General features: G+C 35.4%; 1 protein-coding gene across 2 annotated transcripts in view; it reads right to left on the reverse strand.

The window, feature by feature from the left end:
- LOC106884336 (voltage-dependent T-type calcium channel subunit alpha-1I) overlaps positions 1-24,106 on the reverse strand; it is an 894,587-nt gene that overhangs the window by 71,187 nt on the left and 799,294 nt on the right. For both annotated transcript variants that reach the window (XM_052968893.1, XM_052968892.1), the window contains 5 exons: positions 18,159-18,310; positions 12,936-13,045; positions 8,607-8,737; positions 6,696-6,845; positions 2,815-2,936 (listed from right to left, as the gene is read on the reverse strand). In XM_052968893.1, the coding sequence (XP_052824853.1) occupies positions 2,815-2,936; positions 6,696-6,845; positions 8,607-8,737; positions 12,936-13,045; positions 18,159-18,310 (665 nt within the window). The remainder of the gene's footprint in view (positions 1-2,814; positions 2,937-6,695; positions 6,846-8,606; positions 8,738-12,935; positions 13,046-18,158; positions 18,311-24,106) is intronic.

Genomic DNA, 24,106 nt, shown 5'->3' on the forward strand with positions numbered 1-24,106 from the left:
TGATGATGATGATTGTTTTGAATTAATCATGCGTTATCTTGTAACTTCGAGATTTCAATGATGTGACTATCTATTTTTAGAATGACATTGGAAGGTAGATGTAAGAAGCTGGATCTGACTAGTTTGCACATAAACGTGGTAGAATATATGGGCTACATATGACCAGTTGAAATGCTAAAAGGTTAATACAACATCATGTATAATATATGTAACATTCAGCAATTAACAGCTGATACCCATGTGTTGAAACAATTGTAGTGATATGTAATGAAGCTTGTTCAATAAATTTTCTAGTCTTAATTTTTTTGTTTATATTCTGCCGACATTTGTGGATTTCCACATGTACATCCAGTAACAGGTGAAGTCCTACTGTATAATAACATTTGGTAGCCAATACCTGGAGAGGAGCTTTGAGAGCACACTGTATGTTTCTAACCCAGATTATGTTGAAATATATACATTTATATACATGCCCACATACATATATACCTACCTACCTACCTACCTACCTACCTACCTACCTACCTACCTACCTACCTACCTACCTACATACATACATACATACATACATACATACACACACAATACATATACACACATATACACAGATACACATATATAGACATAGATACACACATGTTTGCATGCACATACATACACATTATTGAAGTACATCTGGTTTTTATGAAATATGAAACCACTGTATCAGATATTAGAACATTCCAAAAATCATGTTAACAATGGCTGTGATCTTTGTCTTTCTGAGAAAGCAAACATATTACTCCATAGGAATTAAACAGCCATTCTGAGCTAATATTTAAGTCATGCAAACTTGTGAAGGTTTAATGATAATTTCTAATTTAGGTACAAAGCCATCAACTACACTGACCCAAGTACTTGACCAGGACTTTATTTAACCAACCCTGGAGGGGAGAAAGGCAAAAATTGATCTTAGCAGTATTTGAACTCAGAATGTAAAGAGGTGGAACTAATACTGCAAGGCATTTTGTCTGATGCTCTAATGATTTTGCAAATCCATTGCTCTTCAAAGTTTTAATAATAAATAATAAAAACAAATAGATATGATAACAAGATCCCCTTCCACATCTCTTTACTGAGGATTCTATTATATTCCAGGTGTTGTATTGATTAACCAGATTGGATTATTATTTTTTTTAACAATTCCTGACAAGAACACAAACAACATCAACTGCATGTGCCTGTCAGCTGTGTTACAGTTATTCAGAATCAACTTCAGAGAAAATTCTTGTTCAAATTATAGAACTGATAATTATAGCATAATTAATTGATAATTATAATTATACAGTAGGTTAGAATCAAGAGGTTTAAATATATTTTTGCATCTAATTTACTGAAAATTTGAGATGCAATGATTTTCAAGACAATTCTAGGCAAAAATAGGTAATAACTGCTACTATGTGTTCATGGCAGATAGGTTTCTTATTTTCGTAAAGTAGAATGAATTCAATGAAAATACAGCATTATTGGTTCTCAACCAGCATTTTCAAAATACTATAATTTATTAGTGTATTACATTTCCTTTGCTTAATAATATATTTCTCTTATAGGAAGGACATTCAGCCATAGTAACCATGCTAAATCAGACTGGAGTCTGGTGCAGCCATCCAGCTTGCTAGCTCTGATCATACCATCCAACCTATGCCAGCATGGATAAGGGACATTAAATGATGATGATGATGTAGGTACAAGCACTTATAGGTGCAGACAAGACTGTGTGGTTGAGAAGTCTGTTTCCCAACTATATGTTGGTGTCTTGGGCAAGTGTCTGCTATTATCGCCTTGGGCCAACCTAAGCCTTGTGAGTGGATTTGGTAGATGGAAACTGAAAGAAGCCTGTCATATGGGTGTGTTCATGTGTGTGTGTGGGGGGGGGATGCGTGTATGTTTGTGTTTCCTTGTTTTGACATCGTGAGAATGAATATAATTCATTGCCAATATTCTGTGGAAAGAAGTCTGGTCATGAGTAGATATTACCTTGCTAGGAAACAGATAAGTGTTGCTGACAGGAAGAGCATCCACCTGTAAAAGACCTGTGTCAATAAACTCTGCTTGACCCATGCAAGCATGGACTTGACTTTAAATGATAATGATGATCACAATAACTAAAGCAAGGATGGATAGTTGGAGACAAACATACATACAAATGTATATGAGGACTGTCCACTTGTATCTAAAGAAGACCATTGCCAACTAAAGGGATTCCAGTAATGTTCATATGGAATTTTAGGTCCAATGAAGCTTGCACAATATAACATGGGTCCTTTCTACCCTATTGGCATGATTTAGAGACAAGCTGAAGAAAGATATCTGGTGGCAATAAAAGTCAGTCTGTGGAGAATGTGGAAGCTTCGTCATCCTATCTGTTATTGGAAATCTCACAGGTACATACATGCATACATATATACATACATGCATACATGCATACATACATGCATGCATGCATGCATACATACATACGTACATACATACATATATACATACATGCATGCATGCATGCATACATACATACATGCATGCATACATACATACATGCATACATACATACATACATACACACATGCATACATGCATATATACATGCATACATACATACATACATACATACATACATACATACATACATAAAGTGTCTATGTTGAACTGATGAGAAACTGCTGATATTCCATTCAGACTATAGCTTTATAGTTCTATCTCTAATTATTGCAACACTTAGTTACATGACTAATTCCTTCAGTACCAATCTTGAAAAATAGTTAAAAAAACATGTCTTACTTTCATGATTCCATTCCAGTTATCTCCTGTTGCAATTTGGAATAAAGTGAGAAATGCCATTCCAAAATGCCTAAAATGTGCATGATCCCCGAGTCCTTCACATGGATGTTCTTCTGAGCAATCTGTTGTGAAAACAACAAATAAAATTTAAAATATTAGTAGCACTTTAAAAAAATAGCAAAAAAAAAATGTTTTTTGTTGTTAAAAAAGCAACAAAAGACTGGCATTGCAAACAAGCAAACAATATATTCATCCATCTAACCCCACCATCCATCCACCTTTCCACCCCCTCCATTCACTCACCTATCCATCCATCCATCCACCCATCCATCCATCCATCCGCCCATCAATCTGTCCATGCATGCATGCATGCATGCATCCATCAAGTCAGCTTTCCAGCCATTCATTGATTGATGTGTCCAATGATCAATTTATACAATAGTTAATTGACCCATTCATCAATTGATCAATTCATCTATACATTGATTGAATCATCACTTGATACTTTCATCCACCCTTTGATCTTTCCAGCTTTCCAGACATCTATCTTCTAGTCCTTCATTCTGTCTGTCTGACTGCCTGCCTGCCTGCCTGTCTATTTGCCTGCCTGTCTATTTGCCTGCTTGTCTGTTTGCCTGCCTGCTTGTCTGTTCATCTGTCTGATTGTCTAACCTGCCATTCATTATGATATATGAGTAGCCAGTACCAAACCTTGCTCAGGTTTATAGAAAGTATTAAAAAAATTCATACAGCCTATGGTGTCCATCATGCAAAGATGTGCTCTTAAGTAAATTTCAGCTCCCTGGGTACAATTCTGTATCCTACAATTTGGAACATACACACTTACATATATTAAACCATACATACATATATTAAACCATACATACATATAATGATTTGGGATAGAGAAGAGAAACTGTGCACAGTTGTGAAAATTAGCTACCCAGCGGATGTTAACATAAAAGCTGAAGATCAGTGAAAAAGAGAACACCTATACTGAACTACTGAGAAATTTGCAGTTACTGTATCCAGATTACAAATTCAGGTTTATACCTGTAATTATTGGGGCTCTGGGATATGTAACACACTGCTTAAATACCAAACTTGAGAAATTAGACTTCTCAAAACCAGAGAGGAGAAAGCTAATTCGACAACTACAGATCAAATCCATCACTGGAACTTTAAAAATCTGTAAAACTTTCCAGAAGATTATTATTTATCATTTAAATATATGAGAATGTTTAGATATGCAACTATATGCATGAGAATCCAAACATAAAAACATACAAATCTGTATATACATGCATACATACAAACAAACAAACACACCCTGTTGTTGATGTTGAAATTCCAATGAAGGAGCCTTGGATCTTGGTTAGAAACCGGGTCTTTCTCTATTGGCAAGAAATCTTAAAATAAACTGAATAATGACATACATACATACATACATACATACATACATACATACATACATCCATCAATACATACATGCATACAATCAAAAGTCCAGGAAAAAATGCATTAGTGGTGAATTAATGCAGAACTTACAGCTCTTGTATTTTAACTATAAATTCTCATATTCTGATTATAAATTCTACAAATTAGGCAATGTACCTATAAATTTACACAAAATCCAAGAAATACATTTTTTTTAAGACAGAGGAAAATACCTGATGTGGATTCTCCAAATCCTTTCTATTAGTTGTACAGTGAAGATGTGTAAAGACATTCCAGAGATTCTCCATCTGAGATTCTTTAGGTGAATAACATAGCAACAGTTCAACCAACACATCAACTCAACCATATATTTACAAACACTGGGAACTCTCTTAACCCAAGATGTCTTGTTGCTTTGTTAGCAACTGGTTTGAACTATTTTAAGAACTTAAATAAAGCTCAAAGAAAAACATACATATATTAACTGTTTATCTCTAAACATTTTCCTGTTACTGTTTCTGTAAACTGGTGAAAATTCTCTATGGCTTTTACCTGATCTGTTAATGATCTATTACTTCACAACTCAATCATTTCTCAGCAGGGGTGGTATTTCACCATGACCTAACCTGTCAGTAGATGAGATATTTTACCAATTCTCTAATCTGTCAGTATGTTTCATAGCTCATTAATTAATCAATCTGTTAGCTGTGTAGCACCTTATAAGTTACCTGATCTGTCAGTAGGTGTGAAATCTCATTTGTCAGAAGGTATGATATGCCACCTGTTACTTTCTTAGTCAGAAGGTATGATATCTTACCTGTTATTTAATCTGTTAGATGTGATATTTTGCTTGTTATCGCATCTAGCAAAAGATGTGATATCATCCTAGTTATGTACTCTGTTAGAAAGTGTAATATTTTACATGCTAATTAATCTGTCAGTGTGTGTGATATTCACCTGTTACCTAATCTGGCACATGATATGATATCTTTCCAGTTACCTATTCTTTCATAAATTTCTCATCAATCAAGGTTGACCTGGCTGGAGCAAGATTATTTGAAGATCAGTAGTTGCCCATACATATGAATCTCCACTCACAACACCATCAATATCTATCCGAAAGTGAAGGCAAATGGCTTAGTGGTTAGAGTATTCAGCTCATGATCATAAGGTCATGAGTCTGATTCCCAGCAAAGCATTGTGTCTTTGAGCAAGAAACTTTATTTTATGTTGCTCCAGTCCATTCAATTGGTAAAAATGAGTAGTACCTGTATTTCAAAGGGCCAGCCTTATCACATTCTGTGTCATGCTGAATCTCCCTGAGAACTACATTAAGAGTATGCTTGTCTGTGGAGTGCTCTGCTACTTGCATGTTAATTTCACGAGCAGGCTGTTCTGTTGATCAATTCAACTGGAACCCTTGTCATCGTAACTGACGGAATGCCAGTATTTACCCAGAAGACATTGGTCCTCTCCAAAAAGTTTTCACAGTGCCTTTGTGCAAGAAATGCAGGTACTGGTACATTTATGTGCCAGCTTCAGCATTCAAACCTCAGAAGAGGAGACATTGGTAAAAAGCCAAACTTGCTATCTTTGATTTGATTTTTGTGCCTAACATCATCTATGATCATGAATGTTATGTAATGATCAAAAGAGTATGATTGTGAGTACAAATGGCTGAAATGGTGCTCCTCTGAAGGATCTCTGGAATAACACCACTTGACTAGGTGTGTAGGTCAGAGATCAGAGTCTCTCCAGGTCAAGCTGCTACTTCTCCACATTGAGCACTCACAACTCCAGTACTACAGACATGTAGATAGAATGCTGCAGGAAAGGATTGTAAGACAGGTTCTTTAAGCCAAGTCAGTTGGCAGGAAACCTAGGGGTAGACCACATGCATAATGGCTGGATAATATCTGTAGTCTCACTAGGTCATGCTTGGAAATCCAGCAGGAAAGGTTAATGACAGTTGCTTCTGATAGGACCCTATGGAGAAGGTGCCTGAGGATTTTACCCCTACAAGCTTCTCAGGAACAGTGAGTGGTAAAACGGAATGGATAGAAAGGCCTCTGACTTAAACTGATATAGATTGGCACCAGTGTTGATGCAGGTGTTGCAGTCAGAAAGGGAAGAACCAAGAATCTTATCTGGCCCTCAAACAGTCTCACTAATTGAGTGAAAGAATGAAAAGTAAAGTTGATCTCAAAAGGGTTTGAACTCAGAGCACAGTGAGTTGGAATTGATACTACAAAACATTCTGTCCAACATTATATCAACTCTGTCAGTTCTCCATCATCTAATCTGCCAGTTTGTGTGGTATAACACCATTTACCCAATCTCTCTACATGTATTGTATGATGTTGTTGTATCATCAGTCAATATGTGTGATATCTTGATATATGTGAAACTAGTAGTCAGATGTGATATATTACTGTTAATCTTACCTAATCTTCCAAACAGCTCAACTCCAAGAGCAGCAAAAATAAAAAATAGTAAAAAAAATAATAGGCCAAGATTTCCAACTTGTGGTAGGGCTTGCATCACAGTATCTAGCAAGGCACGGATTCCTTTTGCCATTTTCAAGAGTTTTAGAACTGAAAATAATATAAAAATAGAAAAATTAGAATTTCATTAGATTTTTAAAAAGGGTGATGATAAGAATGATGTTGATAGTTCTTTCTAAATTTGGCACAATGCCAGCAATTTTTGAGGGGAGGGGTAAGTTAATTACATCGACTTCAGTACTTAGCTGATACTTTATTTTATTCATGTTGAAAGGATGAAAACCATAGTTGTCCTGGACAGGATTTGAACTCAGAACAGAAAGAGCCACAAGAAATGTTGCTAAGCATTTTGTCCAATACTTTAACAATTCTGCTCGCTTGCTGCCTAAAGTACAATGTTCCTAGTGATGTGAATGTCTCATGAAGAAAGACATTTTGTAGTCTGAGATTTAATTTAAGTGTGGAAAACAAATGAGGGAGAGAAATAATCAAATAAGCTTATATGACTGTGTTCTAAGAAGCTTATTTCTCAACCATATAGTTCCAGGTTCAGTCCCAAAGCACTTTGAGCAAGTGGCTTCTGCTATAACCTCAGGCTAACCAAAGCCTTGTGAGTGGATTTGGTAGATGGACACTGAAAGAAGCCTGCGGTATATATATATATATATATATATATATATATATATATATATATATATATATAAAATTATATTAATCATAAGAACACATTAAAATGTCTACCCACTAGAAATGAGAGTTAAAATCCTCATTTGGACCACCAAAAATAGGTGTTTCAAAGGGTTAAGGTGTGCTGAAGAAGGTAAGATTTTTGTATCAAATTAGAAATCAGTCCACATATATACCTGTATCATTAAATGTATAGCTTTATGCTATATAGGTATGTGAGAGATTTTTTCTGATCCACTTGCTCGTATACTGTTGAATCTGTTATTTTCAGTGATAATTTTTATGATGGTCCAAATGAGGATTTTAACTCTCATTTCTAGCGGGTACACACTTTACTGTGTCTTCATGATAAATATAATTTTAATTTGCTATATTGCTATATAATACTGATTTAAGCTTGCAACCACCTATATTAATATAATTGTTATCAATTATTTGTATTGCCTTCGATAATGATAACAATATTAATATCTATATAAATATTTGCTTTTGAATACTTTGCTGCTGATATCATCATCATCATCATCATCATCATCATCATCATCATTGTTGTTTAATGTCTGCTTTCCGTGCTGGCGTGGGTTGGCTGGTTTGACTGAGTACTGGCAAACCAGAAGGCTGTACCAGGTTCCAATCTGATCTGGTAAGGTTTCTACAGCTGGATGCCCTTCCTAATGCCAACCACTCTGAGAGTGTAGTGGGTGCTTTTTACGTGCCACCGGCATGAGGGCCAGTTAGGCAGTACTGACATTGACCACACTTGAATGGCACTTTTTACGTGCACCGGTACAGGAGCCAGTTAGGTGGCACTGGCAGCGACCATGCTCGAATGGTGCTTTTTATGTGCCACCGGCATGGGAGCAAGTCAGGCAGCACTGGCATCGACCACGTTCGTATGGTGCCTTTTACTTTGTGTGTGTGTGTGTGTGTGTGTGTGTGTGTGTGTGTGTGTGTGTGTGTGTGTGTGTGTGTGACTTTGTGTCTGTGTTTGTTCCCCACTACTGCTTGACAATCAATGCTGTTGTGTTTATGCTGGTGTGTTTATGTTGGTCTCCAGCAAAAGAGACCAACAGGATAAGTACCAGACTTAAGGAAGAAATGGTCAGTACTGGGGCTGATTCATATAGTTTAAGAAAATGAATTTTGTAGTCAAGAGATAGTTACCTCTGGCAATTCGTAACACCCTCATGACACGAATGATTGTAGGGTTCATTGGAATTACATTACTTTCCATTTCTTCTAGAACTATTCCCACCACAGATAAAATCACAATTGCTGTATCTAACTGATTCCAACTGCAAATAGAAAAAGAGAAATAATGAGTAATGTATTTTAACATTGACATTCATTGGAAGTAGTTTACATTCATAGGATTGTGAGAGTGTGTACATAGAGATATAAATATATACAGATACATGTTTGAAAAGAGAGATTAGTTCATATACATACACACACATATAATTTGTATGTATATACACACATGCTCACATAGACATAGTTTCAAACATAATGACGGTTGGTTGTTCATCTGGTTGGTTGTTCATCTGGTTGGTTGTTCATCTGGTTGGTTATATGTATTTATATGTGTGCATGTGTGTATGTTTGTTTGTGAAGTGTGTGAATGTGCTAATGTGAGCATGCCTGTATGTATTCATTAACTTTTACAAGTGAAAGGTTCATAGTGACTTCAAAGATTGCTCACTTTCATCAGGCAGTTCAATAAAGATGGCCAAGCTAAAACCTCACCATCACTATCAACCTCTTCCTTGCATCAGTTGATATTTACTCTACTAAACTGCATTGAGTAATCCTTCAGTTTATTAATGTTAAATTGTTTTTATATATAACTTGATATAAAAAGAAACATTTATATATAAGTAAGTAGTTAGGGTAAATTCCAGCTGTTTCCTCTTGAAACCCTTTAATGCTCTTAAACACTTCAGTAGGGAACATGTGGAAGGGGTGGACCCAGGAAGATGTGGGACAAAGTAGTGAGAAAGGATTTACAGACATTAGGACTCACAGAGCAGATGTCAGGGGACTGAGACTACTGGCAATTTGCTGTACTTGAAAAGACACATCAAGCTAAGTAAAACATGGTTGCCGATGCATACAGGCTCATCCCCTGCAACCCTCTCCAGCTGAGAATCCCTGCTCTTGTGGGCTTGTAGGTGCTGGTGCCATGTAAAAAGCATCCATGCTAGTGCTGTGTAAAAGGATCCAGTACACCCTGTAAAGTAGTTGGCATTAGGAAGGGCATCCAGCCACTGAAACCATGCCAAAACAGACATGGAGCCTGAACAGCCCTTCAGCTGGTCAACTCCTGTCAAACTGTCTAACCCATGCCAACATGGAAAACGGATGTTAAATGATGATTTGTTACATGTCTATCTAACATGTAAAACTTTGTAATTCCTATTAGCAAATGAAACATGTGTAATGATAAATAAATAATGCCCCCCAAATTTTCTATTTCCTGATTTGTTATATATATATATATATATATATATATATATATATATATATATATACATATATACATACACATGTTTGTTAGTGAATAACTGTGCATTGCATGATTATGTGCATGTGCATATGTTTGGAGTTTCCTAGACCTGCAATACTTCCAAATATATGTCGACAGTATAAATCTGTACTGTTTTGTTATTGTTAATAAATTTAGAAATATACTCATTAAAAGTAGAAAATTTCTGTCCTTAAATATTCATTCAGAAATAGGGGTGCTTTGTAAGAATATATGCAGCTTTTCTTTGCAGTCAGTCACAGACAGAAATGGTTATAAATGTTGCACATTAGTAAATTTCTCTACTTGCTTAAAGCAGAGGTGCTGTTAGCTGCATATAAAGAAAAATTCATAATCTGTACATATCTAGCAAGTCACTTTTAAATATTTCATGCATTTATTTCTTATATCTCTCCTGCTTGCTGTATCCAAATTCAAGAATTTCAAGTTATTCATCATTCTAAACTTTCCTAGAAATACATATTTCTGGGAAAGTTTTTCAGACATCCTTAAATTCATATTTCAAGTTGTAATTCAATCCTTAAATTCATATTTCAAGTTGTAATTCAATCCAGTATTACTGTTAATATTCCTCTATACATTAAATATCTGGGAATTTTGTTGTTATCTGTTACATTACTAGAGTGTTGCATGACCATTCTACAAAAGTTAAAATGTTTCTTCATGCTGTTCAGTGGCATATGTTCCATCATTAATCTTTTTAACAAAATTTTTGCTTAATTTTATTGTGTCTGGAGAGAGTCATTTTCTTTTAGTGCCTTATTATTTAACACACTCACTGGTTCGATTTCCACTCATTTACTTATCTATGTTTTCTAAAATTTTCATTGCGTCTTACAACCTTTTCAATAGTTGTTGACTCTATCCTGAATGATATACTTTAGACACAGGTATGACCGTGTGGTTTCGAAGCTTTCTTTGTAACCATGTGGTTTCAGTTTCAGTCACACTGTGCAGCACTCTCTTGGCATCTTGAACAAGTGTCTTCTACTATAGCCCAAGGATGACTAATGCCTTGTGAGTGAATTTAGTAGATGGAATCTGTGACAAGCTTATATGTATGTATGTACATTGTTATTTAGTTTTATTTCAAGATTTTATGCCAATAGAGAAAGAGCTGGTTTCTAACCTAGATCTAAGGTTCCTTCATTGGAATTTTAACCACATCAACAGGGCATGTATGTATATATGTTTTGTTTTATGTTTGTATTCTCATCATATAGCTGCATGTCTAGACATGCTCATATATACTTAAATGATAAACTTCTGGAAAGTTTTACAGATTGTTACAGTTCCAGTGATGCTTGGATCTGTAGTCTTCAAATCATCTTTCTCCTTTCTGGTTTTAAGAAGCCTGATTTCTCATGATTGGCACTTAGGCTATGTGTGTATGTATGTGTGTGTGTGTGTGTGTGTGTGTGTGTGTGTGTGTGTGCATGCATGTGTGAGAGTTTGTGTGTGTGTGTGTGCATGCATAAGTGCATGTATGTGTGTGTGTACATACATAAGTGCATCTGTGTGAGAGTGCATGTGTATGCATGCATGTGTGTATGTATGTATGTATGTATGCATGTATGTGTACCATTGTCTTTTTGTGATGTTTGTCTCCAACTATCAGTTAACAGCTGGTGTTCATTTGTCTCCATAACTTAGCAGTTCAACAAAAGAGTCAAACAGAATAAGTACTAGACTTAAAAATAAGTACTGGGTTGGTTTGTTCAACTAAACCCTTCAAGGCAGTGTCCCCAAATGGCTGCAACCCAATGACTGAAACTTGTAAATGATAAAAGATTTCAAATATTACTACCCAACCAGAAAATGATTTGTTGAGGTACAGATCAGTAGCTGAAAATACCTGGCAGTGAAACACAGCAATAATTCTTCTCTATGCTATACCACACTTGATTACTTGACTACTAATAAATAGCTCCCTTGTAACACTCCTCATATACAAGTGATAGGTAGACTGAACATTTCTAAAGTTATTTTAAAAACCTCCTTCCGGTCATGAATGACAATAGGATTGCACCTAGAAAGTTCCCCTCCAAGACACAAGTCCAGCAGTCACCCATGCATACCGGCCTCCCCTCTCCACACTACGGATTTTATCCAAGAGAAAGGCAAATGCTGATTCAGCTTGGTACCAGTGTTGTCACAGCTCATTTCTACAGCTGAATGAACTGGAGCAACAGTGTGAAATAAAGTGCTGTGCTCATGAACACAACGCACAGCCTGGTCTGGGAATCAAACTCACTACCTCATGATTGTGAGCCCAACGCTCCAACCACTGAGCCATGCTCCTTCTCTTGTAACACCCATTAACAGCTAGCCAGCTGTATGTTGCTGCATGTCTTATCACTTGACAAAAACTGATCTGGAAATAAACATAATTTGAATGTGGGATCTTGTGAAACTGACAAATTCAAACTCTGCCACATCTTTACTTCAGAAATTCCTAATCAAACTCCCGTTTATCTTTCTGTTGTTTGAAGGATAATTTGTTTGGAGAAATTCTGAGTAGTGACTGAGCAACTTATAAACTTTCAATGAATACATAAACTTAACTACAGTGTAATTTTTTCTCCTCTGTATTTACGGCAGGATGGCATAAATTGAAATCTACAACTACGTAAGGAAGCACATGATGACCAGTGGTGTAAACAACACCCAATAGTCTGGTCAGTGCAGTGATACGATATACAAATACATACATGCATGCATGCCTACAAGTGTGCGCGTGTGTGTGAGTGTGTGTGTGTGTGTGTGTGTGTATGTGTGTGTATATGTGTTTGTGTGTGTGCATGTGTGTATGTGTGCATCTGTGTGTGTGTGTGTGTGTGTAGTCATGCTTATGGGTGGAGATGTCAGGTGCATGGAATTAAAGTTTATAAGTAAATCAATTTAAAAAAAAAATTGGATCAAAGGAAGACATTAAGTTGGTACTTTACCGTTCTCTCATGTATCTCATGAAGCCCAGTGCTACCATTTTCATAGTGGCTTCCAAAATAAAAACACTGGTAAAAAAATAGTTAAAAATTTTCAAAGCAAACTCTAAGCCCTGGAAAGAGAAAGAGGAAGAAAGAAGATTAAATAAATATTAAAACTTCATTAAAATTTTTAATCTGTAAAGAAGTTGTCAACAGCTAGACATTGAATTTTAATGTTGTGTATACAATATGCAAAGCAGTATGGCAGAGATGGGGGCAGAAGTAGGAGAACAAGAAGCAGAGAGAAAAAGTGCAGATCAAGAAGGTTTTTTTTTGTATTTTGTAGGTTTGTTCATTTGTGTGTGTGTGTGTGTGTGTGTGTGTTTGCGTGTGTGCTTTTTTTCCCTTGTTTTTCTTTTTGCTGTGAGCACATTGTATAAATGTGTGAGTGCACTTATACATATGTACATATATACATACATACATACATACATGCATACATACACACACATATTTTATATTTACATGCATCATTATCATCATCATCATCATCATCATCCTCATCATCATCATTTAAAGTCTACACACATATATTATATGTGAGTATGTGTGTGTTTTCCTGGTGTTTTATTATTTCTATGTATAAGAATGCGTATGTGCATGTGAGTATAAGAGTGGCTGTGTGAGTGAGTTTGTTGATAAGTATTGATATTTTCTATGTTCTTCCACCCCACTCCACCTCACTGACTTTTCAGTCCACCATTTCCATTGATTATGATGTGTCACCCAGTCAGTCTTCTAATGATGTTATTTAGTTGCACACTGTGTAATAGACAAAGCATGTTGTCATTTGAATTTCATGTTTGCTTTGTTTACATTCATACATTACTGTCAAAACTGAAGACCTTGTTTTGAAACATATCCACTCAGGATTCTGTGGGCGGATGATTGAATGAAGTAGTGTTTTTTTAAGAAAAAGCATAAACAAACAAAATGAAAGTAAAAATTTTAGAAGTACCTATCCCTTTTTGTACTTCATTCAAATCCCCCACTCCACCAAAAAAAAAAAAAAAAAAGGGAAAAAGAAGAAAAACTAAGATTTTTGGTGAAAGTAACTTTGTAAGCATTGCAGCCATAAGTGTTCTAGATTCTGATACTTTTAGCATGTAATAAATTTTTCTTCGTTAATTAACACAATCTCTTTCTTTTCTTGATATTAACCAACAAACAAGTTCAAATAATTCTTATTTGCCTTAGATTAATTGAAATTCTGATGGATAAAAAAGAACCCTTATCTCTTGAAAATGTACTTCGTACTTCATGCACAATGCAGCAATTGATATGATTGACTCTCCTGTTGGGTTTGATGTATGCAGGGAAAAAGAAATTACTCTCTTGCTTACTTTGCAAGTAGAACTGTGTAGTACCGAATGAATGAATGTAAGTTGTCAGAAAACCCACAAATATGAATAAATTTTCAAGTTAACCTACATGATACAGAAAAGACAACCTGATTTTTGTTTTCAAATAGGGGACAATTATGGAAACGGGCACAGGTGTGGCAGTGCAGTAAGAAATGTTCCAGGTTTGGCACCTTGAGAAAGGGCCTACAAATATAGATTTGGGATGGCCAAAATATTGTGAGTGGATTTGGTAGATGGAAACTGAAAGAAGCTTGTTGAATATATATAAGCACAGGAGTGGCTGTGTGGTAAGAAGCTTGCTTCCAAACCACATGGTTCCGGGTTCAATCCCACTGTGTGGCACTTTGGGCAAGTGTCCTCTACTATAGCCTTGTGAAACGGAAACTGAAAGAAGCCCATCGTATATATATATATATATATATATATATATATATATATATATATACACAAACACACACACAACACGCATAAATATATATATATTTGTGTGTGTGTGTGTGTGTGTGTGTGTGTGTGTGTGTGTGCATGTGTGTGAGTGTTACTGTCATGTAAGCAGTGTCCTTTGATACCAAACTTCTGTGGAAACATATCTGGCTGAGGGGAAATATTACCTTACTTGGAAATAGAAAATGGTTGGCAGGAGGAAGGGCATGTAACTCTTGAAAATCCACTTCAAGAAATTCTGTCGGACCCATGTGAGTATGGAAAGGTGGATGTTAAAACAACAAGGATAATGATAATGATGTTTCAGTATATTTTATAACCTCATCAGTACAGTTCAGTTCTACCTTACCTGCAGGCCAATGTTTTTGTTTTATTTTACATTTAATGTTTGATCTCTAGTGTACCATTGAAGAGACATGGCTCAGTGGTTAGAGCATCGGGCTTACAATCATGAGGTAGTGAGTTCAATTTCTGGACTGCGCTGTGTGTTGTGTACTTGAGAAAGACACTTTATTTCATGTTGTTCCAGTCCACTCAGCTGTAGAAATGAGTTGTGACGTCACTGGTACCAAGCTGTATTGGTGTTTATCTTTCCCTTGGATAACTTTGGTGGCATGAAGAGGGGAAGCTGGTCTTCCATAAACAGCCTTGCCCAGACTTGTGCTTTAAAGGGGAACTTTCTAGGTGGAATCCCATGGTCATTCATGATCGAAGAGGGTCTTTACCCAAGTGTACCACAAAGGTAAAATTTAAAACTGCTTTTTCAATAAGATGGATTTCAAAGATAGGAATTTTGGCCTAGGCTAAATTTTAGCCTCTTAGGTAGGTGGGGAAATGAAAGTAGAAGCCACAGCTTATGGGTTGCTGCAGTAGAAAGCTGCACATCAAGAATGCTTACAGCTGAGTGGACTCAGCTAAAGGTATCCAAGAACCAGATGATGGTGGAATAGAACTGGGGAATAATTTAAATCTTCACTGAAGAGTAGGTACAAGCAGTGCCAGATTTACTATTGTGCTTAGGTGTGCTTAAGCACAGAGTCCTGTTGACCAGAGGGGTGGGGGAAGGCGCGTCTTTCTGCCCACCAGATTTTTATGATGAATTTTTCAAATGTCAAACATTCAAATGTTTTTCCTAAAAGTTATGAAAATGAAAATAATAATGTAAATCCTTTTACACATTATCTTTTAACATAAAGGGGCCAAAGTCAGGAGCTCCATAACTTAACTAGCACAAGGCTTCATTAGTCCTAAATTTGGCACTGGGTACAAACCATCTGATTGGCTTCTGCACACTTTCTGTATCTTTTTTCTTCTTTCCTTTATGCTTTACTTGTTTCAGCTATTAGACTGTGATCATGGTGGGATAGTGCTTTGAAGAGTTTAGTCAAACAAATTGATCCCGAGACTTCTTTTATGTTTAAGCCTAGTACTTATTTTATCAGCCTCTTTTTAAATAAACCAACACTGGTTGTTAAGTGATGGTGGTGGGAGAACAAACACAAACACAAAGACATACACATAGTACACATAGATATATATATATCTATCTACATACATACATGTAAATATATATATATATATATATATATGTATGTATGTATTTATCTATCTAAGCGTTTATATGCATGTATATGTCTAAACAAATATGTATGTATGTATGTATGTATGTATGTATGTATGTATGTATCTATCTATCTATCTATTTATCTATATTTATATATATATGTCTATATCTATATCTATATTTATATATATATATGTGGTCTGATCAATAAGTATCTACTCTGTTGCCATGGTAATGAAGCTAAAGCACTCAGTGTGAAGCTGCTTGACATAAATTGACCTTGAACACCGCTGTGCATGTACACTAAGTATTAACATTCTAGCTCACTTCTGCTGCTTACAGCAGTGCTTGGAAGGAAGGCATGTAGCATGTGACCATTGCCAAAAGCTTAGTGATACCTGCTCAGAGGCCTATGCAAAGTTTTCAAAAAGCTTTCATTGTTCTCGACACAAACAAGGAGATCTTGTGCAACTGAAACCCAAGTGTCTTTTTGGTCAGCTAAAAACAGTTTTGGCACAAACTTGACAGATACGCGTCTCATACCAAAAATCGTCATTGATAATGAACTGAACTGAACTGTAACTAATCTGCACATCCTCTGATAACTCATGGATGGTGATTCAACAATTTCCCCTCACAGCTGCATGCACATCTGCAATGGTTTTCTCAGTTCTGCTGGCTGCTGGTCTCCCAGAACATTCATCAGTATCGCTATTTTTTCAGCCATCTTAGAAATGTCTGAACCACTTGTACATTCCATACACTTTCTACTACTTTGCATAGGCGTCCGAGCAGGTATCACCATAACAACTTTCTCTGTCATGGTCAATGTGATGATCGTATGCTACATACGTTCCTTCTAAGCACTACTGTAGACAGCAGAAGTGAGTTAGAACATTAAAACTTAGTGTGCATGCACAGCAGATGTCAAGGTCAATCTGTGTCAAGTGGCTTCACTCTGCATGCTTTAGATTCATTACTAGGGCAACAGTCCGGATACTTATTGATCATACTTCACGGTTCCAGGTTCAGTCCCACTGTGGCATCTTGGCCAAGTGTCTTCTACTATAGTACTATAGCCTCGAACCAACCAAAGCCTTGTGAGTGGATTTGGTAGATGGAAACTGAAAGGAGCCTGTTGTATATATATATCTATATCTATACCTATATCTATATCTATATATATACATATATATATGTTTATGTTTGTGTACCTGTGTTTGTCCCTCCACCATTGCTTGACAACCAATGTTAGTATGTTTACGTCTCTGTAACTTAGCAGTTTGGCAAAAAAGGCTGATAGAATAAGTACTAGGCTTACATAGAATAAGTCCTGGGGTCAATTTGTTTAACTAAAGGTGTTACTCCAGCATGGCCGCAGTCAAATGACTTAAACAAATAAAAGAATATACATATATATGTGTGCGTGCATGTGTGTGTGTGTGTGTGTGTGTGTGTGTGTGTGTGTGTGTGTGTGTATTGGTCATTGCACCCAATGTACTTTGTAGAGGGATTTGCATTAGGAAGGGCATCTAACCATAGAAACCAAGTCAAAACAAACTGGAGCCTAGTGCAGGACTACCAGCTCCAATCAAACCATCTAACCCATGCCAGCATGAAAAATGGATGCTGACAAGAGAGGAAGAGAGAAAGAGAAAGAGAGAGAGAGCATAGATACAGACAGACAGACAAATAGATAGCTAGCTAGATAGATAGATAGAGAGAGAGAGTGAGAGAGGTAGAGGGAGTACAGCAAATAATGTTATGAGTTAGTATTCAAAAGTAATTCAATGATTTAATCAGATTACTTACTTCTGGCATAAGATAATACTCTGTTGCCATAGTTATGACATTGAGACCAATCACACCCGCAATGGCCAAATCAAAGTATTTACTGTTGATTACAGTATGTATCAATAGTCTTGCACGTGAATAGGAAGCCCAGTATGGTGGTTCCCGCAATTCTGGAAGATAATAATAATAATAATAATAATAATAATAATAATAATAATAATAATAATAATAATAATAATAATAATAATAAACTCTCAAAATACAAAGATCTGGAAACAGAGGTAACTTGAACATGAAGTCCCAAAACAGAAACAATTCTTATAATAGTAGGTGCATTAGGTTATGATGGAAAGATATTACAAATGTATATAGTGCTGTGAAAGCACATGGTAAAAATAAGACTTACTGAATAATAATAATAATAATGATAATAATAATAATAATAATAATAATAATAATAATAATAATAATAACAATAATGATGATGATTTTTTCATTATTGGCCACAAGGGCTGAAAATAAAACAAAAAGGAACAATACAACACAATAGACAAGTAGGGCTTAGCAAAAAACTTTGCATCTACACCTATTATATAGCTGAGTTTGAAATCCACACCTTACAAGATAGCAATCTGGGAGTCGCACCAATGGATTCCTCATGGCCAAAAATGCCCGGAATCAGCCATTTATTAATTTTTTTATTGCTTCCTAACATGTGAATTTTTGTATTAAAAATAATTTTAAACCATAAATTCTAACAATTTTCAAATCGGAGCATGAGTTAAGTCCCCTTTTTGCGACGGTGTAAAGACAAGGAGAGAGATAACAGATTTTTAAAATTTTGTCTTTTTAGTAAGTGATACACAATATAAACGACCGTTTCTCATATAGCTGGTCGTGCGTGAACATGGGAGAGAGCAGAAGTTACCAGAACAAAAATCCTAAGTGTTCACTGTACATACGATCCTTTGCAAACGATCAGCTATTATTTTGTAAACAATGTTACGAAACTGTTCATGTTTTCGAATTATATATATATATATGATTTCGGTGCAAATGGTTTTGTTATACGACGCCGTATTTTACAATCATGTAAATAATAATAACAATGGTATTTTTTTACATAAGCTTAAACTTTATGGCGTTCACCATGCAATGACTAAGGAAAATAGTCTAATAACGGGGCATATAAGCATTCGACAGAAAAAACAAGGCTTTCCTATCCGTGTGTGAAGGTAACACACACAGTCATGTTAACAAAGGGATGTGGATTCGCGTCCCACGCGGATGGGAAAGCCTTCTTTTCCCTGTCGAGGGCTTATATGCTCCGTTATTACACTATTTTCGTTAGTCATTGTACAGTGAATGGCAAAAGCTTTAAGCTTATATAAAAATACCATTATTATTATTTACAACATTGTAAAATACTGCACCGTATAATAGACAGAAACTGAAAGAAATGTATCATATGTATATGTATGTATATATGTGTCTATGTCTCTGTGTTTCTCCCTCATCACTGCTTCACAACTGCTGTTCGTTTATTTACATTCCCATAACTTACTGGTTTGACAAGAAGAAGCTGTTAGAATAAGTACCAGGCTTATCAAAATAAAAAAAAGCACTAGGCAGTGTCTCATATTTTTGTTTGCCCACTCAGTTGTACCTATCAATCTATCTTTTAGTGTGTGTGTGTGTGTGTGTGTGTACACACACACATATATATATATATATGTATATATATATATATATATATATAACACACACACACACACACATACATGTATGTATATGTGCATATTCATATCTATTGTATAAAAGTCAATGTCTTTATGTGTGTTTGTGTGTTACTTATACATTCGAAAACTACTGCACCAATCATAATGAAATTTGGAACACAAAATCCAAGACTAGGGAGAAGGGTAATGCTTTGTGTTTCATACAATTTCATGGACCAAAATTACTGAATGGATCCTTATGATATTTGGAACTTTTAGTCATTTTATCTAAGCAAAGATGAATACAGTTGTACTCTTGGAAGCTGTAGGGTCACCCGGGCATAAAAGATGAGCGTTATTTGTAATTCAATGGTACAACAGTGTCAGAGTTTGCTTTGAGATATACTTACCACACAGCCACACCTGCACCTATGTATGTGTGTGTGTGTGCATGTGTATGTGTGTGTATGGGTGTATATATGTATGCATGTATATATGTCTATATATATATGTGTACATATTACATGTACATCTATATATATACATCTACACATATACATGTATACATATACATTTATATCTATATATATGCATAATATATATAACAATAATAAATATATTAACAACAACAACAACGGTGGTGACAGTGGTGATGGCAATGGTAACAATAACAATGACAACAACAACATCAATGACAACAACAACAACAATAACAACTGATAATGAATCTGAAAAGAAATTGAGAAATTATCCAAATATATATATCTGGAAATAAACATAATCTGAATGTGGGGTCCGAAAACAGAACTAATCCCTATAAAACAGACACGTAATAAAATACACAAACACAATCCCAGGACTTACAAATATGTATAATATGTGATGTAGAGTACTATCAATACAGTAAAAATAACAAATCCAAAACAAAATCCTGCACATACCCAAAACACACACAACTATGTTCAGTAGAGCAGTGAAAGTAAACAATAAAAACAAGATAACTGAATAGTATTAACAATAATGGTTTCATATTTTGACGCAAGGCCAGCAATTTTGGGGCAGTGTGTAACTCGATTACATTCACCCCAGTGTTCGACTAGTGCCTCTTTTATCAATTTTGAAAAGACGAAAGGCAGAGTTGATCTCAGTGGAATTTGAATAATAATAATAATAATAATAATAGTAATAATAATAATAATAATAATAATAATAATAATAGGCGACTACCGTACCAGTGATTGTAGGATCTCTAGGGATGATAAAAAAAGGTACTGAAACCTATTTGAAAATGATATCAGGCCTACCATCCCCACAAGAAGTGCAAAAAATCATGTTAACTGGAACGACTCATGTACTGAGAAGAGCATTATTGCTGTGAAAACAACATCCATTCATGAATTTTTTTATTTATTAATTTTCTCACATACATATTTTACTTGTGAATTTGCGTGTGTAAACTGGGAATGCATATAATGAGCTTCTCTGCCCTAGGTGTATGGAAAACACTCGGCGAGAAATGGAAGAAAATTTTAAGAAAGAGAGAAAAAAAAAACAACATAATAATAATAATAAAAAATGTCCTGCTGCAGTACCAGGCAGTGGTTTACATGGTTTCTGATCTTAATTGATCGGAAGTGTTAATAGGTACATATTTTGTGTTGGTAAAAGATGGGTTACAACAAAGTTTCTGCTCAATACTGCAGATTTGCTTGTCAGTTGCTTGACCTTAGCCAGTTGAGATTATCCCTTGTGGATGACAATATGTGGCTCTGATCACGAACAGGAGTCGTGAAGGAGCATCATACTCATCTGTTGAGAGGGATTCTTTGGTGTTTGAATAATTCATCTCTGGAAACATGGGTGTTTCATTCATCATCCTTAAACAACCCTGAAGAAAATTCTAGCTGGACCTCACCTGTAAGGTTATGTACTGTTTATCTTCATATGAGGTCACCATGTCACACACATATGGTTGTGACGTATGTGCCTGGTGTACCCTTATGAAATGGGAAGTATATTGATGGATATATTGGGTTTCAAATACCTGTACCTTAATGTCACTTTGATGGCATGCACTGCTCTCTCACTCAATTATAACTCTTTCCACTATAGGTACAAAACCTGAAATTTTGGGGAAATGTGCCAGTTGATTACATCAACCTCAGCTCCCAACTGGTCCTTGCTTTTACTAGATGAGCAGTAATTATTGAAGCTGAAGTGTTTTCGAACCCTGAAGGGGAAGGCAAGATTTGTGATGCAGTATGTGGTTTGCTGATGTGAAATTGTCAAGGGGAGAGATCATTACTGGTGGTGAGGTCTAGAATTTTGAAGGTTTTATTTGTGCGTGATTTATGTTTTGTAGGATGAGACACTAAAATTCTTTTCTTGATACATGTAGTGATTTCTTAGGGCTGACTTGGGGCTAAACGACGATGACGACGGTGGCGTCGATGATGGCGGCAGCAGTGACGATGACGACGATGACGACGACTGTTGTCTTGCCTTTAGATTTTAGAATTCTCTTGTTATAACTTAATCTATCAATATTTGCTACCGTATTTGGATGGACAGAATCATTGGATACTGCACTGAAATGCTAAAAAAAATTGCTTTGATGTTTGTGTAAAATTTACATAATTTCCATTGATTTTTGCAGCCTAGCTGATAACAATGACAATAGCAATGAGGCTTCTAATAGATTAGGTTTGTATTAATTATTTATTTAAATATTTCATCTCCATATTTACTTAGAGCATAAACATTTGTAAATCCACAACCAGGATGCAGTAATAATAGTCACATATTATCAATCCTTTCTATGATAGACACAAGGCCTGAAATTTTGGGGAGGGAGCCTAGGCGATTACATTGACCCCAGTGTTCAACTGGAACTTATTTTATGAACCCCGAAAGGATGAAAGGCAAAATCGACCTCAGCATTACAGATATAATTATGAATAATAATTAACACATATAAATTCACCGCAACCTATTATATATTATAAACTGTGACTTATTAAATAAGTTTATAATAAATAAAAATCTGTTTATTATATATGTCTAATCTTGAAATGATTTTACAACAAAACTTTGTTTTTCTTTGATATTTCTTCATAACTTTATATATTTAATAACTAAATAGTACTTTATCGGAAATTTTAACATTAAAAAATCACATTGAAAATATAAACTCAAATCTGGGAGAAAAAGAAAAATGGATAAAAAAAGGAACAAGGAAAGAAAAAGAAAAACAGAAAAAAAGAAAGAAAAAAAGGAACGAGTTATTTACTAGCATCTGACTGTGCTATAAAGAAATGGATCAAAAGTAAAAAATGTCTAATTTTTCGTGTTTTTAGATTAATAAAATGACTTCGACACTGCAATAATTTGTGCAGTCCAAAGCAAATTTTACAAGAACTCTTATAAAGGGAAACAACTCTTTCATATCTTTTTGCTTACCTCCCTTGCAGCATCGTCGACTGGGTCCCTATTTTTATAACATGTAAACAAATAAATGAATAAAATTTGGGAATTTTTTTCCTCACCAGAAACGTCAAGGGAAGAATATTTAGAGCGTCCTATAGAATGCTTTGTGGTATTAGTTATGTCGCTCTGCGTTCAAATCCAGCCTAGGTCAATTTTACTATTCCTTTCGAAGTCAAGTATTTGGAATGATATAATCAATTGTTTCATTATGTCGAGTTTCTGGCTGTGTATTTTTGTACGAATTTATTTGTTTATTTATTTCAGATCCGTATTTGTCTATTTATATATAACCTTTCCTGTTTGTATTTTTATTAACAGAACTGAATTAAATATCCATGGATGAAATAAAATCTGGATCTCACTGCTTTTCTCTTAGACTTCCTTGCTCACCCACATCATCATCTCACATCATTCATTCACTTCAAGTCTGCCATCATTTACTTGTTCTCAACCAAAGCAACAATACCATTTTCCCCTGTATCCTCATTCTTAATTTCTATAAATGTTGTGATTTAGGTCTAGATTAGTCTGCATTAAAGGCATTTCAGTAATAACCATCCAGTCTTTTATTCAAGCATTGCATATCTAGGACTACATCATCCAACATGTACCCTCTTCTTTTTTGAGATGATATAGTTTGAGGGAGATTTAGCTGCTATTTCTAGCAGGCTAAGCAACCCAATTGGGGCTATCTGGTCTTATGTTGTTGAAGTTCCTGTTGTTTAGTTTCTGGTCAGTCTTCTGAACCAGTTGACCTTTGAT

The sequence above is a fragment of the Octopus bimaculoides genome, chromosome 6, assembly GCF_001194135.2.
Source record: "Octopus bimaculoides isolate UCB-OBI-ISO-001 chromosome 6, ASM119413v2, whole genome shotgun sequence".
NCBI lineage: Eukaryota > Metazoa > Mollusca > Cephalopoda > Octopoda > Octopodidae > Octopus > Octopus bimaculoides.